The sequence below is a fragment of the Aptenodytes patagonicus genome, chromosome 25 (genome assembly GCF_965638725.1).
Source record: "Aptenodytes patagonicus chromosome 25, bAptPat1.pri.cur, whole genome shotgun sequence".
Taxonomy (NCBI): domain Eukaryota; kingdom Metazoa; phylum Chordata; class Aves; order Sphenisciformes; family Spheniscidae; genus Aptenodytes; species Aptenodytes patagonicus.
The window spans coordinates 2,193,787-2,211,389 of record NC_134973.1 but is presented as its reverse complement, the minus strand read 5'-3'; the positions used below and the strand labels follow the sequence as shown (position 1 = coordinate 2,211,389).

General features: G+C 62.4%; 1 protein-coding gene across 1 annotated transcript; it reads right to left on the bottom strand.

The window, feature by feature from the left end:
• Positions 1-567: 567 nt before the first annotated feature.
• Positions 568-16,662, bottom strand: MYO1F (myosin IF). Its single transcript, XM_076359446.1, has 28 exons — positions 16,593-16,662; positions 12,506-12,643; positions 10,461-10,550; positions 9,884-9,978; positions 9,167-9,254; positions 8,845-8,934; positions 8,549-8,680; positions 8,333-8,467; positions 8,125-8,257; positions 7,547-7,743; positions 7,333-7,413; positions 7,036-7,122; positions 6,783-6,869; positions 6,335-6,502; positions 6,174-6,259; positions 5,703-5,784; positions 5,504-5,610; positions 5,059-5,157; positions 4,841-4,985; positions 4,541-4,655; positions 3,682-3,851; positions 3,404-3,549; positions 2,927-3,073; positions 2,696-2,844; positions 2,365-2,448; positions 2,019-2,220; positions 1,521-1,687; positions 568-1,426 (listed from the first exon to the last, which is right to left on the bottom strand). Exons 1-28 carry the CDS (start codon positions 16,593-16,595, stop codon positions 1,350-1,352), a joined length of 3,300 nt encoding a protein of 1,099 aa, XP_076215561.1. The 5' UTR covers positions 16,596-16,662; the 3' UTR covers positions 568-1,349.
• Between the last annotated feature and the right edge of the window lie 941 nt (positions 16,663-17,603).

The window sequence follows — 17,603 nt, the reverse complement described above, 5'->3', positions numbered from 1 at the left end:
TGTAAAAACCCATAATGGGGAGGCCCAACCACCGTTTGCAGTGTGGGGCCGTGGAGGACTTCACATCCCAGCAGCCTCCTGCCCTGTGTCATCCCCACCCTGGAGGAAACAGCGTCCCCTAAAACCCTCTATAGCCCCCCCCATCTCTGGGGCAGGGGGTCTGCCTGCCGGGGGGGCAGCCCCGGTGGGGCCTGTGGAAGGGAGGAAGAGGAGGGCTGGGCCGCGAGGCTGAGGCAGGGCCGCGCGGGAGCAGGCTGTCGTCACTTCCTCCGGCCGCCCGGCGCAGGATCCGGTGGGGGGAGCGGGGAGCGGGGGGCAGGCAGGGACGAGCCCCGATGTGTTGGTACCGTTCGTCCCTCTCCCTGCTGCAAACCTCCTGGAACAACCCCAGGTCGGACTCAGCCCCCACCCAAAACGCCCCCTCAGTCCCGGCTGTCCCCCTGTCCTGGGGGGTCGGGGCAGAGAGGGTCCCCTGAATCGCCACCGGCGCAGCCGAGGACGACGGTTTCCACCCCATGCATCGACCCTGGCCCCCCGCGGACAAGACGTGCCCCCCCGCCCCGCCCTGCAAACCAGGGGGGCCCCAGCAGCCCTCTGACCACCATCAGAAAAAGCTGCTGCAGCTCGGTGGGCTTTGGCGAAGTGGTCCTTGCAGCTTTTCCTATGAGAAAACAGGGAACGGCAATGGCGCCCCGGTCCTGCTGCGCCCTGTCGCCCTGCTTTGTCTCGCCGCTGCCCCGGCCGGCTGTGCCAAGCGGTCCAGAGTCACGCCGGGATGTGGAGACGCCTGAGCCGGGTTCCTGGGGGAGTTGATTTCTGTATTCAGCATCTTCTAGAGGGTTCAACGTGGGGGGGATGGGACTGCCTCCGATGTGTGTCTGCCCACGTCCCCACGTGGGGACACGTGGGTGCAGGGCTCTTGTCACGGGGCCAGTGGGAGCCACGGGCTGGCACCAGGGTGAAATACAAACTCCGGGCTCAGTTTTTGAGTCAGACTCACATTTGCTGAGTCTGATTATTTACCATAATTATTAACAATAATCCTATTTATACCCCAGAATGACTGGAGCAGTTCCACTCCGAGGGTACGAACGAGCAGCAAAGAGCCGGTCCTTGCTGCAGGTAGGCCACCATCTAAAGCAGCTGTGGGATTCAGTGGTCGGCACTGGCACAGCCCGGCAGCCAGCACAGGCCAGGGGGGCTCGCGAGGAAGCGCTCGCTCAACGCCAGTGTCGGTGGAGAACCGCCGCAGAGCCACCACCGGCCCCTTCGGCACGGCCTCGGCGGAGGTGGGGTGGGAGGATGGCGATCCCCTCCTTGCCACCGGCCATGTGGCTGCTGCGCCCGGCTCAGATCTTCTGCACATAGTTCCCAGGGAAAAGCCCTTCCTTGCCGTGCAGCCGGCCTTTCCACCAGCCAGAGATATCTGGGAAGGGGGGAAAAAAAGAACCGGGTCAGGCGTGGGCGCTGCCATGGGGCACAGCGGGGAGGAGCTGGGCAGGGCGGGAGCCCGGCGGTACCTTCTAGCAGGATGTCAATGATGTCCCCCACGTTGAAGCTGAGCTCGTCCACGTCCTGCCCGATGTACTGGTAGAGCGCCTGGCAGCGCGGCACGGTCGCCTTGGGCTGCGGCTTGGGACGCCTGGCTGGGGGCGGCTGCTGGCTCAGGCTTCGCCGGCGCTGCATGCTGCAGGACCGGGAGAAACAGCGTCCACACCGGGGAGAGCGGGAGGGCATGGGATGCGCTGCACCCTCCTTCCCATCCTGCTTCCCCCACCGACGTGGTGCTCTGTGCCTGCAGCTCAGGTGGGTCCTCCCAGTGCAGGGACTGGGAGAACTGGGGTGTGCAAGAGCCTGGGAGGTGCCTGCCAGCAAGGCCAGACTGCCCGGACCTGGTTGGGCTGTCGCTCAGTCAGGCAGCCGAGCTGCTTAGGGGGAAAGAGCATCTCCTGGGACCAGCAGCAGTGGGAGGGGAGGATGGGGTAGGGGGGGGACATGAGCGCCTGTACGGGACCTACCCGGCCACCCCCTGGTCAGGCACGTTGAGGAAATCCATGTTCTGCTCGGACGGGGGCCGTGTCTTCGGCTGGCGGGTGGTGTTTCGGGGTGGCAGCACTGTGGCTGGCGGCCCCCGTGCCTGCTTCTGGGGCACCATGTAGGCGTCCTGCTGAGCCTGGCCATCGCTGCGCGGGAACTGGGGTGCCCCGTTCCTGCAGGCGCCTGGAAGACCCCCCCCCGGGGATGGTGCATTACAGGGGGCCCACGCTCAGCCTGCACCCCCCCCCTCCAGGAGCGCAGCGTTGGCTGGCTCCAGGCTGGGGCCCCCCCTCCCTGGCACCCCCCCTTCGGCACTGCCCTCCTCACCTCTGGGTGCTGGTGGGGCACTTCGGGAGGGCACCCGACACCTGCTGCCACCTCTGCTCTGCGTTGCCCCCTTCCTCGTGGGCTCTGGGGGGACACGAGCTCCCCGTTAGGTGATGGTCCTCAGAGCCAGCTGGGGGGGGGCTGCCCCTGCAGTTTGCGCCCGGCCACCCTTTTCCCCAAAACTCCCCATACTGCCCCGTCACCCGAGCAGAAGCGGGTCCCTCCTGGGTGAAATGCAAACCCCGCAGGGCTGGGGTACACGCTGGCCCTGCAACCCTGGCGCTCCTGTCCCCCCCCGCCCCCGCTACCCCCCAGGCACCCTGGCACTCACTGGCATTCCTGGGGAGCCCATCCCCGATGCTGACTGTAAGGGTTTTCCCTCCGGCTTTGAGGGTGGCCACGTCGCCCTGTCCTCTGACGAAGATGACGTTGCGGGTGCCGCCACCGCCCCAACCCTCCTTCTTCACCCGAAACTGTAGTCTGGGGGAGAGAGAGGGGCCGTGAAGGCCACAGGGATGGGACCCCATCCTGCTTTGTCACCTCTCCCGGCCTCCATCCTTACGTGTCCTTGAAGGAGAGGCGCAGCTTGGTGCGGGTGAGCTCCTCGTAGCGTTTGCACAGCAGGCTGATCAGCTCCGTCTTGAAGATGGATTCCAAGAAATTGTCGGCATCGTTCTCGTGGAGGATGAAGAAATCATCCTGCCTGGTGCTGGAGGAGCAACCCCAGCGCGGGGGTGTCAGCGGGGGCAAGGCTGGTGCCAGCTGGTGCTGGGGGGGAGCCGGGAGACCCCGCTGAGCCTGGGTCCAGCCCGAGCAAACGTGGAGGGTGATTTAGCTGGAAACCTCCCCGGCCTCCAAAGCCCCACCTGCAAAGCACTCTGCCCATGGCCCAATGCCATGGCCCAATGCCCTGCTGCCTCCACAGGCGAGGGGCTGGGGCCTGGCGGGGGGCACCGGAGCACGGAGGGGCTGGTGGAGCTGATGGGTGAAACCCGACAGTGTGGACCCCTCCCCGCGGAGCCTGTGCTAAGGGACGCACCTCAGCGAGACGCCATTCACCGCCTGGAGCTCCACCTTCTTCTTGAGCACCTCCTTGATCTGCCCCTTCTCAGGACCTTTCTTCACCTTCTCCCGCCCGATCAGGTAGAAGTACTTGGGGGTGAGGATGAAGTCCCGCTTGATGGGCTGGGAAAGGGCAGGAGCAGGGGGTGAGGGGGTGTTTTGGGGGGGGCACGAGCCCCACACACATCCCATCCAAGGGCAGCTACCACAAGTCATGGCTTGGCCTGTCCCAAGCCTCCGAGTGGCTCCATGTACCTTGAACCTCCGGTCGTACTTAGTGATGGAGTCAGCGAAGTCTATCCGCTCCCGCTTGGCCAGGAACTGGCGCAGCTCTGGCCGCTCCTCCATGCCCAGGTAATCGCCCACGAAATTCCTGTTAATGCTGTTCCTCCTCCGCTCTTTGAAGTTGTAGAGGATGTTGGAGGCTGCACGGGACCCCGAAACGATGCCAGTCGGACAGGGCTCTGCGCCGGTGGCTCGGCCCTCGGCTCAGCCCTCAGCCCCTGCCTGCCTGCCCTCCCAAACCGGCTGCAGGAGCCGTGGGAATCATCGCATGGACTGTGGCAGCAAGAAGTGGGGCTCGTCTTATGCCACAGGAGGAATCTGAGCTGCTTGAGCTTGGCTGGCTTCAAAACCCATTAATCGCCCTCAAAAAAACTTGTGCTGTGGAAGGGAGGGACCCAGCTGTTTTCTGGGTTTTCCCACTTGATTTTTCACTGCAAGCTTGGGAGGGTGGGAAAATGCCTGTGATGGGGTCAGGCGGTGACCACTGGCCTTTCCCATCCTTCTGCAAATGCTGACTCTCAGCTACTTCTCTCCATCTCACTGCGGGCAATGAAATGCCGAGAGACAGCGAGAGGCTCCGGTTTCTGTCCTACGGCCCCTCCCAGGGCTGGAAATAGGAGCAAGAAATCCACACCCTCCTTTAAGATGTACGAAAAGACGCCGGGGCATCTCATGCTCCAGTCCCTCCTCACCCCCCCTCCGTGTTAGTGCCACAATTAGGAGGCTGGCTGCTGCTCTCCTGCTGCTCTGGCAGCTGGGCTGTCCCCAGCAAAGGACACCCTAAAAGGGGTGCCGGGGTGCCGGTGTCCCCGTCCTTGCCTGGCCTTACCCTCCTCTCGCATCTGCTCATACTTCCGGATGGCGACGTGCCGACGCCAGGCTTTCTGGATCACCCGGGCAAAGCCGTCGAATTTCCGCTCCCGCATCTCTTCGAGGAGGAAGAGCTGGGGGTGACAAGGGGTGTTGAGCCCGGCCGGTCGGAGGCCCCCCAGCCCCCATGCTGTATCGCTTCTCCCGCATGTCGGCACCCCAAACCCTCCCCAGCGTTGCCCAAAGCGATGCTCGGCTGCGTGCAGCGTCCCCCGGGGATGCTGGGTTGTGGGGCGAGAGGTAGAGCCGGGTCACCTACCGATTCGGGGTTCTTGACAAACACCTTGCTCCGACCCATCTGATACTGGTCCGGGTCCATGTTGACGGAGCGCAGCAAGTGCTGCACCCCTTGCCGCTCGTCCCTGCGCCAGGATGGCCATGTCTCGGGGGTGAGGATGGCATAGCTGCCGGGACAGGGGACGTGAGTCGCGGCCAGGCCGCGGGGACCCGCCATCCCCCATCCCGGTGGTCGCTCACCGTTGCAGGAATTTGTGGAAGAGACGGCGGTAGGCAAAACCTGCCCGGCGCACCCGGATGTTCTCCTTCAGCCCCAGGTACTCGACTTGGTGCTTCACCCTGCGGAGCCGGGAGGGACACGCTTGGCGTGGGATGGCAGGTCGGTGGGGGACCTGCCCAGACCCCTTGGCCACCACTTTGCATGGGGATGCCCTCAGCTGTGCACACGTGAGAGCATCTTGGGGTTCAGATGGAGCCTCTGCGTGATGCATGTAGAGAGGCATGTGTGTCCCCGCACGCTCCTCAGCACTCACCTCTTGCTCCCCTGGGTCTGGGGGCAGCACAGAGGGACCAGCCCGGGGGTGCAGTTTTTGGAGGAAAGTCAGTCCTGGCCACATCTCCATGGCCGGGTCCCGTTCCCCGGGCTCTGTGGGCTCACTGATACATCGCGAGGGGCCTCTGTTACCTGCTCTCCTCCCAGTCCCGGGGTTTCTTGGTTTCGTTGGGCTTGATGCAGCGGATGTAGTGTGGCGTGCACTTCATTAGCGTGTTCACCAGGTCATTAGCCTGTTTCTGTTGCAAAGATCGACCTCTGTAGCGTTAAAGGCGTTGGTGGGAGCCCATCACCCTGCTGCAGCTACTGTCCTGCAGCCTCCAGGATGTACCTTGATTTTGGAGCCCGCGGTGGTCGGTCGTCCCTTTTTGTCAGAATCAAGCTTTTCTGGGAAAAGCATCCGGATGAAACCACTGAAAGGCAGGTGACAGTCCCTGGGTGAGAGCCGCCAGGCTCCCCAAGCTCAGCAGGTGCTGAGCTGGAACCAGCTCCAGCTCTGCTTTCTGCTGCTGAGAAATCCTGGACCGTGGCTGAGCCTCTCCCCCCTGACTATCCCCAGGCTGGGCAGGATCGGTGCTGCTGGGTGAGCACCCCTCCGCCCTGCAGCCCCTGGGTGCCACTGCGCTCGATGGGGGGGTGCCACCGGTGCCTGCAGGGCGATGCAGGATGCTAAGCACCCCGAGCTGCGGCTCTGGCAGAGGCAGGACCAGCAAAGCTTTATGGTCTGGATGTTGAGGATGCTGCCCTCTGCCCCAGCCCTCTTGGGGTGGCCCCCGGGGATCGTGGCGCTGCCAGGACTCACTATTCGCTGCTCTGCATGAGCTCGATCAAGTCGGTGAAGAGCACGTCCCGGTTGCGCTCGCAGAAGCCGTTCACATCGTAGGAGACCTGGGGACAGGAGGGGAGCTCAGCTCCGTGCCGCTGTGGCCAGGGCCGTGGGGTGCAGGGTGTGCGGTGCCATACCTTGCCTGCGTAGTGGTGGATGACGAAGCCCGAGCTCCAGCTGTTGAAGTGCTCGTGGGTGCCCACAGCCGCCTGCAGCTTCTGCAGCAGTGTCTGGTCTGCCCCCTCGCCGGTGGCGTGCATGGTGGCACAGACGTCGTCCAGGACACTCATGATTCCGGGCGGGTTCTGGGAGAGGGAGAGTGAAGCCATGCATGTCCAAAGGCTGCGAGCAGGGCCCAATCCTGCATCTGGCTGTGCTCAAGTGCCCCACACTGGTCAAAGCTGCTTCATGCTGAACTGCAGCTTAGGTTAAGGACGCAGAGCTGCTGCTCCCCCAAGTATGCTCCCCGGGCAGGACCAGCTTCTGCCACCCGCCCTCGACAGCACCCAACCCATGCGGCACCCCCCTCCCTGGGTGCCTCAGCTCCCCGAGAAATCCTGCCCTGGAGGAGGGGACCCCACTCACCAGCTTGTTCTCTATTAGGTCGCACACCACCTTGTTGTTGAAGTACTGGATCTGGGTCCACTTGATCCCCTCCTGCACGTATTCCTCCTGGGGAAGTGCAGGGAGAGACGGGTGGGCCCCTGACATGTGGGATATGCTGCAGCCACCTTGATCCGGCCGTGGTGCCGGGACCGGCTGGCGGCGGGGGTGCAGGGTGCAGGAATCGGGGTGCTGGTGCAGCCTTGCAGCCCCCCCAGCCCAGCCCCCTCCATACCTGCTCTGCCTTCAGGGTCAGCTCTATGAAGATCTGCTGCAGCTTCTCGTTCACAAAGTTAATGCAGAATTGCTCAAAGCCATTTTTCTGCAAAAGGACAAAAGATGAAAGAGAAGATGGGGCTGTGTTGGCTTCTGCTCCTCTCACCGCATTGGGGGGGACCCCAAACAGCAGAGCCTTTGGGCGCTGCTCCAGGGACCCTTCTTAGGGCCATTGACAGCTAACAGCCGCTCTCCTTGCTGCAGGAGCAGGGAAGGGCATTCCCCAGCTGGGCTCCTACAGCAAAGCACCACATACCTGGAATATTTCGAAGCCGTAGATGTCCAGCACCCCGATGCTGTACTCCTCATACGGCTTCTGCATAGCCCGGTTGATAGACTACAGGGAGAGATGGGATGAGCCACCTTCACTGGGGGCGTAGGGCGGGGGGGCCGGCTGCGTGCAGGAGCGGATGGTGAGCATCCTCTCCGTGCCGCGGCCGCGCTTGGCCCAGCCCGCCGGGACCACACACCTCCACGAGAAAGTCGAAGACACGCGCGTAGAGCCCCTTGGCCAGGGCATCCCGGGTGTAAGCCGCCTGCTCCACGTTGAGGGTGACAGTGATGGACTCGGAGCGGCCGCCCCACTTGCTGTCCATTTTCCTGCTGGTGACCTTCTCGTTGAGGCGGTCCTGGTCGATCCCCAGCAGGTAGGCAGGGAAGGCCAGGGCTGGGCAGAGTGGGGGGGCCGGTCAGGGCTGCCTGCTCCCTGTACGCCCCAGGCACGCTGCCCGCAGCCGCTGCTGGACCCCCCAGCCCTGTCCAAGTGCAAAGGACAGCAGCAGTGCAGCGACTGGCGACGTGGGACATGGTCCTCCCTCTGCTAAATCACAGCAAGCGACTCCTGGCATCCGTCCCCTTGCTAATTAAGCTCTGGTTGTGCCATTTGCTCGCTGCCTCAATTTCCCCATGTCTAATATGGGGAAGATGCTGATGCTGCCTCTCTCCTCTGCCAGGGGATTTGTGCTATGGAGAGTTTGCAATTCATTGCCAAGGGTCTCTGCGAACATCCCCACTTGCCCCCCCCTTGCAGGGGGAGCCGGCTACTCACAGTCAGCATTTTCCACCCGAGCATAGTTGCCTTCCTCCCGAAAGCTGATGTTTCCCAGGTGGAGGATCCCCGCCACGATCTGCAGCACTAGCTGCTGGTCCTCGCCCCGGATGCCGATGACCTGCATGGCGTTCTGGGGGCGTGGGGAGCCTGTCAGCCCCTGCCTGGCCGCAGCCGGCTTTGGGGACTCCCCCTCCCGGGCACTCACCATGGTCTCATGGAAGTCGCTGCGGTCATCTGTGCCCTCCACCTGGTACGTGTCCGACTGGTTCAGGTAGTAGTAATAATCCGGGCTCATGATGCCCAGGTTCTGCCGCTGCTCTTGGGACGCCCCTTCGATGAGCTGGGAGAGAAACGAGAGCTGCAGTTACCCAGCCCCTGGCCTCCCCCGTGGCAGCCTGGGCTGGCTCCGTGCCCCCTGTACCTGATAGTAGATGTGGAAATTCCTCTCGCACTCGTTCTGGCTCACCACCCGTGACTTCTCCAGCAGAAAGTTGGAGATCTTCCCCCCGTCGGGTTCGCCGCCCCGGCTGAACTGGATCTCGAAGTACTTCCCCTGCCCCAGCACAGCTCCCGCTCAGAGCAGTGGCCCTGGCCGTCAGGACTCCTCACTCCCCCCAGCCCTGGCTTCTCTTCCCCCTTCTCCCGCCACGCTAGGAGCATTGCTGGGACGGATTCTGGCCATGGCGCTGACCCTCTGCACCTGCCCTGGCGACTTACAAAGCGGCTGGAGTTGTTGTTCCGGACGGTTTTGGCATTTCCGAAGGCTTCCAGCAGCGGGTTGGACTGCAGGATGATGTCCTTCACGTGCTGGGGGTAGAGGAGGGAGAGGGCTGAGTCGGGGGGGGGCCGCACGCCTGTGCCCCACTGCAGCAGCCCTGCCTCAGGGCTGGGGACAAACCCGGGGCTTTGCGTGTCCCCAGCCCTGGAGCCGGGGCTGCTCCGTGTGCCATCATCAGATGGGGGGAGCCGGGGGCCAGGGTGGTGGGGGGAGGTTGGGAGGTGAAGCAATGCGTGGCAGTGCGGTGGGGGGCAGCCATACCTGCACTTTCTCACCACCCCCAGACACTTTGGAGATGTAGCCCATGATGTATTTCGCTGCCACCGTTTTCCCGGCCCCGCTTTCTCCGCTGTGCAAATGTCAAAGCAGAGGAGATGTGAAACGGCCCCACCAGAGTCACCCGTCCTGGGGTGGGGTGGGATGCTGGAGCAGGGCTGGGGGGTGACGGCGGGTGACGGGGGCTGTGGCCTCCTTCCTGCCACATACTCTGAGCGTGTGGCAGCGCTAATGCCCGGGACGGGGCTGCCCGGGTGCTCTGGGATATAAGCGGGGCCAGAGCAAGGCTGGGTGAGGAGCTGCTCCAGGAGGAGATGTTGGATTTCTTGTTGCTGGATTTTGGAGGGGAGGAGGGAGAGTTGGGAGCCTCAAGGGGAAGCCTCTGGCCTTGCCCCACATCCTGACCATTTTCCTTGCAACACTCAGCCGGAAAGGTGCATTGCGCAAGACTCGGTCCCTGCCTGGGACAACCCTGTCTCAGCCCCACCTGGTGCTCATGGCCCAGGACGCCGGGGTCCCTCCAGGCACCCCCATGAGCAGGGTCCTCCAGGACCCACCACTGGGCTTCAGCCGCCTCTTGCCGCTGCTCGGCTGCTGTGTTTAGCCGGGATGCCCCCAGGGTGTGGGGAGAAGGGGTGATGGGGACAGCCGGCCCCGGAGCGGTGGCACGGGGTCTCCGGCTGCGCCCCGCGTACCCCCTACCTGATGATGACGCACTGGTTCTCCCCGTCGATCAGCATGTTGCGGTACATGTTGTCGGTCAGGGCGTAGATATGGGGAGGATTTTCATACTGAGCCTAAACGGGGGACAAGGGCAGCAACGCTGAGCACAGAGCAGCCATCAGCTCCCGCCCTGAGCACCCTCCCCAAATCCCCTTAACTCTGCTCGTGCATTGCACAAGGCAGTGGCACACAGCAGGGATGGGGAATTAGTCTCTTGCCACAAACATGAGCTAATCAGCAGCATGTCAGATGTTTTTTCGACTCTCCCCTCCTCCTTGGGAAGCTTGTTGCAGCAGAGCTAGTCACTCGGGCTGGATTTTACCATGTTTGGGTTGCTTTGCTGTATATTTCTGAGCTGAATTTCCCAGGAACGTGGATTTGCTCCTGAGTCTCGTTACTGACTCTCCATCAATGTGTTTGGGAGCACTGACCCCTGCAGCACCCAAAGGGCTGGGGAGGACAGTGACACTCATGGGACACCCCCCAGGTGTTTCGCTCCAAATTAAACCCGGTGAACCCTTGGCCAACCCCGCCAGCTGGCACGCAGCAGCCTCACCGCCCCCTGGTACAGCTCGATCTCCCGGTCGGTGAAGTACGGCATCTGCTTGAAGGGGTTGACGGAGATGAGCACCGGCCCAATGTAGGTCTGAGTGGCAGGTTAAGGTCTCTGCATCCTTTCCCATGTCCCTTCCCGCTGCCCCTTCCTGCCCGGGAGGCAGCATCAGTGAGAGCAATGGCAGGAAGGTCGTTGCAGGGGGTCCCTGCCTCATCCTGGAAGCTGCACCAGGAATACCACGAGGGTTTTCAGCTCGGGTGCAGGCAGAGCTGCTGCCATGACTTGGTGCTCTCCCGGCCACGGGGACCCAGTGCTTCGCCCCCTCAGCCCCAGGGTGTCCCCCGCGGTGTGATCGGTGCAGGGTACAGCAGGAGCATCGCCTCAGCTCCCTGGCCTCTGGCTGAGGATCGGCTCCAGGAGTGGCATTTCCAGCAACCCTCCCGGAATTCGCCCTCTGCTCAGCTGCTCATGCTCCATCTGCGGCTTTTGCAGCAGGATACTGTCTCCATTTTACAACCAGGGAAACTGAGGCACAGAGAGGAAAGAAAACACCAGCTCCTGCCTTTCCCCGGCCACCCAGCCACTCCGCCTCCCTTGGCCCCTGCCTGCAGCATCCCCGAGTCACCCAAGGGTGGGCAGGGGAATGGAAAAGTGGGGAATTGCGCCTGGAAATGATGCAGTAGCAGGATGGGGATGAGCCCCCAGTGCCCCAGGGCAGGTGCTGGGGAGATCGAGGTCGGGGACAGTGCCAGCAGGTTTACCCCGAGCCCTCAATGTCCTATTTTTGGCCCACCTGACAGCGGGGCGGAGGAAGAGCAGCTGAAGGGCAGGAAGAGAGGGGCTTTTCTGGGAAATGCAGAAGCGTGGGGCATTGAGTCACGGCTAGATGGGGGCCCTGCGCGCAGCAGCACAAAAAAAAGGAAGAAAGAGGCTGCGTCTGAAAAAAACAAAAGCCAACCCCAAACCCAACTGCTAAACACATTTAAAGCCCCAGGGCTGCCAAAAGAGTGGGGAGGATGGCTGCGTCACCGCCGGCCCGGGACAGAGCATCGCCTTGTAAGGACAGAGCCGCATCTTCAGGGAAACCACAGCCACTCGCAGCGGTGTGAGCAAGCGGCTCACCCCCGTGCTCCGCTCCACTGCCACCCAAGACCCCGCTGTGCCCTGCTCTGCGCAGCAGGGATTTTGTCCTCTTCCCCACCAGAGCCGGCCACCCACTGGAGCTGGGGTGCAGGTGAAGCGTGTGCGACGGTGCCGAGGCGCTGAGCTGGCCGCGTCCTCAAGCAGGTGTGGGGCGGGCAAGGCAAGGGCTCAGCACCTCGAATCGTGGGCGTGGGGACACCTCCCCATCCGCACCGCAGAGCCCGAGAGCTGCCGAGCCTCGTGCACGGTGCTCAGCAGTGCCATGTCTGTGATGGGAGCCAGTGACTGCAAAACCCTTTGGGCTGGGGGATGGCGCAGTGGGGGCAACACTGGGCAGGGTGGGAGCTTTGCACCCTGCGCTGGCTTGGTGGTATCCCATGTGGCCTGACACCGGTGGAGAGTGAGGGGTGGCACCTCCTTCCCGTGCCTGCAGGGATGCTTCCACTCCATCCAAGGTTTGCTTGGATTTGCTGTGGGTGCAGAGCAGCCAGGGCGCGCTGTGGGCATCTGGGGGGTTGGGTCGATGGCCACTACTGCCACTGGGGTCCGGCCCCCTTGGCACAGGCAGGCAGGTCTCCAGTGTGCAGGAGCAGTGGGAGACAGCAGATGAGGGGCTTTGTTCAGTGCTCTTTGCTTAGGGCTTTGTGGCCGCGAAGGAAGGACCAAAGTGGGTCCTGGGGCATGGCAGGATGGGGGTCACGGTTGCAGTGTCTCTGCCGAGTGCAACTCAGCTTGGGAATGGCAGCATTCCCCCAGCCGATCCCAATCTTGTCCTACCACAGTCTGGGGACAGGACACTCTGCAAGCATTGGGGCAGCCCCAGTTTGGCCCAAGCCCTGGCAAAGCCTTGGAGCACAGCCCTGCCACTCCCCAGCCCTGTCCTGCTGCCTCGGGAAGGATACAAAGATGTAATCGTCCATAAAACGTTTCTTGAGGTTCTCCACGATGGCCTCCTCGGAGATCTTGGAGAGCAGGACCATGTCGTCCACGCCGCTCTGCTTGACATTGTGGCTCTGCCAGTGGAAGCGCTCCTTGCTGCCCTGCGGGGAGAGGGCCACAGCGACTGCACCGGGGCCACCACTGACGGGAGTGGGACTCCAGGCCTGGATCTGGCCCCAGCTCCCCCTGAGCTGCTGGTAGCTATAACTGGCCCCCGCCCCAGCTGTGGCTCCAAAACAGGCACCTTCGGGTGGTGCAAAGAGGGGTGTTTTGGCCCTGCTGGGAACTTGCAAAGCTCAAAATCTCAGCGCTGCTGCACCTGGGCTTGCCCCATCCCTCTGGCTGGATCCTGCCTCACCGCACGTCTGACACCCTGGAGAGGAGCAGATGGGGCACTGACAGCCTGCGGGCATGTTTGTAACATCACCCCTGCTCGTTACGGAGGTAATGAAGGACTAACGAAGCAGTTGCTGCACAGGCTCTGCTTATGAGTCAAAGGGGCAGCAAAAATAACCCAGGGGAAGGGCAAAAATTGCAGTCAGTGGGTGCATCCTCTGCGCCCCCGCGTCCCCTTTGCACTAGGGCAGAGGTGCAACTGTGTCCCCATCACCTTTTCCTCCCTGCACAGGGAGATGCCAGCACCAGCTTTCCAGCCGCCCCCCAACTTGCCTGGCTCTGTCTGCCAGGGGCCGTGGGGCAGCAGGAAAACTGGGCTGTGATTTAAGCCCTTGGGGGGCTAAACAGAGCCCTGGGCTGGGAGGGGAGGGTAAGATTTCACCGTGCAAAAAGAAAACTACTCAAAGGCTCCTTGTCCTTGATGCTGCAGAGGAAACTTGCTGAACACAGCTGCAGTGCCCGTGTGGTCCCCGGCGTGGTGCCCAGGAGGGGACGCCCCATCTGAACCTGCCCGCGGCTCCTCTGCACCCATCCCGTGGCCCCCGCAGTTCCGCTTTCACCCCAGCGCTCCCGGCACCAATTTCACTTCTCCTCCCCCCATCGCCCCGGGCCTCTTACTCTTTCCATTTCCCTTTTCTCCTCTTCCCCTTTTGCTTCATTTTCCTGCTGGCTCTCAAGATTTCAGGCCTCCGGACCCTGACACCTTTGCACCCTCCCGTCTGCCCCTGATTTTCGCAGGCTGCTTGCAGCCCCCCGCACCCACTCCGGGATGCTCAGCACAACCCGGCACCATCGTGATGGGGGATGGAGGGACTGTCATGGAGCACAGAGGAGCTCGGCAGCATTGTGCTGCTCCCCCTGGCCGCCTTCCTCCCCGCTGGACTGCTGGGCTTTGCGACCCAAAACACAATCCATGCCGTCCCAAACCCCAAGTGCAACTCAAGCCCCCATAGCCGGCAGAGGGGCTTTTGGCTTTGCTGTCCCACCACCTTCCCTTGGGATGCATGGACCTGGGTCAGCTCAGGGGGTCCAGGGGGGATCGGGGCTGCTCATGCAGCCTGAAACCGTGTGGGGAGCTCCTTCTCTTCCTCCTGTTTGTTGCTTATGGGCCTTTTTCTTGCCTTCCCCTCCTCTTCCTCCCCTCCATCCTAATAAGCCCCTGGAAAAGCCACCCAGAAAAATGCAGGTGGGCTCAGTCATCCGTTCCAGGTCACTGTGCTGTCACCCAGGGAGCTGTCGGTGACCCCAGGAGCTGCTCAGCTTCAACCCAACCTGGCCAAAACCTTGTGCTTCAGGTGGAGAGGAGCGGGTCAGGAGGAGCCCGGGGGGAGCCCGACACCTCGGTTCCCCATCCCCTACCTCCATCACCGTGAGCCCTCTGGTGCAGGCACCCTGGGCTCACGTGGCTGGTTATGGCACCAAATTAAGGCAAATATTAACATTTCCTGTATTACAAGCTCGGTGCTTTTGAGCTGACACCAGAGTTTCTCCTTCAGTCAAACAACTGCTCAGAGCTGTCAGCGGCGAGCGCGTGCCTTTGTGACACCTCCTCTTCCTCCGGGCGCAGGTTAGGTGCTTCTTTCCTGGCTCAGCCAGGGCACCTGATGCAGCACAGCTGCAGGGAAAACACCAGCTCGCTTTAAATGAAGGTTTTGTCCCAGATATCTGCCGGGCCGTGGTTGTTTCCACCCTGTTTCTGGGAGCACAAAGTCTGCCTGGCTTTCCTCAGCACGTCCCGAGGGGTGGCACGGGTGGTTCATGGGGCCAGGGCTCACTAAGCTGGGTAAAAGCTTTGTGGGGAGGATGAAGAGGAATGATGCTCCTCGAAACCGCGGCATTGCCTGAGCTGCAGGCAGCATCCCTGCAGGGAGCAGGGGCACAAACTGAATTTGCTTTCAGAGATTTGGGGCAGCAGTTCCTCAGTCCCCTCCTCTGTTCCAGGCCAAAGCGAGGGATGAGCCAGAGAGCAGCAGCTCGACAGCTGCCACCACAGGGGTCCCCAGGGAAGGGGACTGATGGGCAGCCTGGACCAAATGCCTCCATGAGGCTATTTGCTCCTCAAGCTGAGCGGGGAGCAGCTTTCAGCAGCCCTTGGCCCAGGCTTCCAGGTGCAGTTTGCAGCCACTTTGCACAAGTGACTTTGCTCTGCCAGTGGCCCCATGCATGATGGGTGCATGCATGGGGACCCCCATCAGGACCCCCAGGAGCACCCCAGCTGAGGGCTGTGGGATGGGGACCGTCACCACCGCAGCTACTGCCTGTGCCCAGGGCTGCAGACACACCCGGTGCTCACGATAGGATCGCTGAGGCAGGGAGGGGAGCGGCCCTGCGGATTGCAAAACATCATCTGTTTTTCTTCAAAGCTCAGGTCTGAGCCACCAAAAAAACCCTGCAAGCCCCGAGCGGGGAGCAGACGCAACCCAAAGTGGCACCTTTTGTCTGAAGACAGGGCAAGCCCAGATGCAGCCAACACCTTAAAACCACCGGAAGCCTTGAGAAGAGCAGCACAGGGTGTTGCATCACGGTCACAACCCCGCCAGCTCCCAGACACAAGGCAGCGTTTGGGGATGGGACGTTTCCCCCAGAGTTTTGGGGATGGGGGCTGGCCCTGGAGCTGGGCCCTGGCATGGGTCGGGGTCGTGGCTGCGCAGCCCCACGGCCCTTCATGTAGCCACAAAACAACTTCAGGTCTCGGGTGGCGGTGAGGAGGGGACAGTGTTTGTGTCTTGTCAGGGACAGCATCTGAGCAGCCTCTCAGAGGTGGCAGCTGTGACCATGGGTGGGAGAAGGCTCTGCTTCAGCCTCACCACTGTCTGCTTCCTGGCTGGGTGGATGGGACAGCATCGCGCCGAGACACGGAGGGAGCAGAGCCGCGGGCTGAAGGACGTAGCTGCAGCCACACTGTGCAGACCCTTACTTCATGCCTGAGCATCTCCCTAATTTTGAGAGCTTTCATCTTCCCCTTCTGCCTCCAGATCAACTCCCAGCTCTGGCCGCCGCCTTTTCAGCAGCCCTGTGCCCTGCCCGTGGTCCCTGTTCCCTCCATGTGCCAAGGTGCAAGGTCCGACCCTGGGCACTGGCACCCAGAGGGTCCTTCCTGGCTTGAGCCGGCCTGGGGGTTACGGCTGCCCCTGGCAGCCCCTGTCACCCTGCTGTGCTCTGCCCACACCCTGCCGGCACCATGAGCGCTGAAACCAGAACCGCTGGTGGGAAGTTGGGCCAAGAGGAACACAAAGGTTCTCCTGTGGGTAGTGCACCGGCGATGGCAAAATCAAAACCACTTTGTGTCGGCCCAGCCTCACCGCCTGGTGCCCTCCATCCTGCTTGGGTCAGTGTTTCTGGGGGCACTGATCCTGCACCCAGCACCCGGCACCCATCCCCGGCTGCTCCCCCCACCACTGCGCCCTGTGCCAGTGCCTCACCCAGCCCCAGCTCCGCTCCCTGTCCCCAAGCTGGGGCAGCATCGTCCCCTCCCTAGCGGGGATGTCGGGCGGGCTCCTGGCACCTCCTGGAAAGCAGCAAGGGACCACGATGGGTGCAGGAGAGGACAGGGCTGAGATAGCCCTGAGGTGGCAGGAAGAGAGGGTGACATCCCCAGGGTGCCCGAGGGAGACAGGGTGGGGGGAGCCCAGCGAGGGCCCTGCTTGCACTCACCATGGCGTCCCTGCGTCTTGCCCCCGGGGATGGGGCGCTCGGGGCTCCTGTCACCAAGGGCCCAAGTCCATCTCGAAGCGCTTTGCTTTTGTGTTTCTGCTGCAACTACAAATTGCAACTAATCTTTTTTTTCCTCCTCCCACTTCCTCATTTTGTGCCTGTTTGCTGGGGGTGGGGAGGATGAGGGCGGCTCTCTGCTGCCAAGGGGGGACCTTGGGGTGGCCCTGCCCAGGGTGACTGCACCTCTGCTGCAGACGGGTGCTGCTGGTGCCGGGGGTCACCAACCTGGGTAAGAGGGTGGATGCTGGGTGGAGTCTGGCAGGGATGCTCAGTCTCCACAAAACCTATCCCCCCTCCCCGAGGTGACAGTCTGGTGTACCCCCTTCCAGGGGTGGCCAGACAGTGCTGGGGGATGCTCTGCTTTAAAGTGGTTTTAGGAGCAAGATGCTTTTGGTTGCTGCTTTTTTTTCAGGTCTTTTGAATAAAAAAGGCCACGCTCGAGGAAGCATTTTGGCTACAAATGGGCTGAAGCCATTTCAGAAAGACCATCGCTGGAGCTGTGTGGGGGATGAGAGCAGGGGTCCCCGTGGGGGACGGCCGCAGTGATGTCCCCACCACAACTGCAGAGCCGGTGCTCCTGCAAACCCTGCACACACACGGACCCATATTCATGCAACAGCCCTGGTCTGCAAACGCGTCTGTGCAAGCCCCGGCTCATTGCAATGGTACCACAATGCTGATCCCAGGCTAAGCTTGAAGAAGACAGCCCGTTGCGCTGAGCGGTTCCAGCCCTACCCACGACTCTGTCAGCATGGGCCCAGCTCCTTGGCAGTGGTCAGCCCCCCAGCAGAAAGCAACCAAGAGGGGGCACAGAAAACAGCTATGCTGTGGCGGGAGGCTGAGGCCTTAGCACAGTTCTCCACCGCCATGTCCCCACTGCCCCCTGCAGACCTGCCGTCCTGAGATGGCCCCTCCGCTCCCCCAGCATGGCAGTGGCAGAGCCCAAAGACT

Coding starts and splice junctions, on each gene's coding strand:
- MYO1F (XM_076359446.1), bottom strand. Junction 8,935..9,166: donor GGGGTGGTGAGAAAGTGCAG/GTATGGCTGCCC, acceptor CTCTACCCCCAG/CACGTGAAGGACATCATCCT. Junction 1,427..1,520: donor CATTGACATCCTGCTAGAAG/GTACCGCCGGGC, acceptor CCCCCTTCCCAG/ATATCTCTGGCTGGTGGAAA.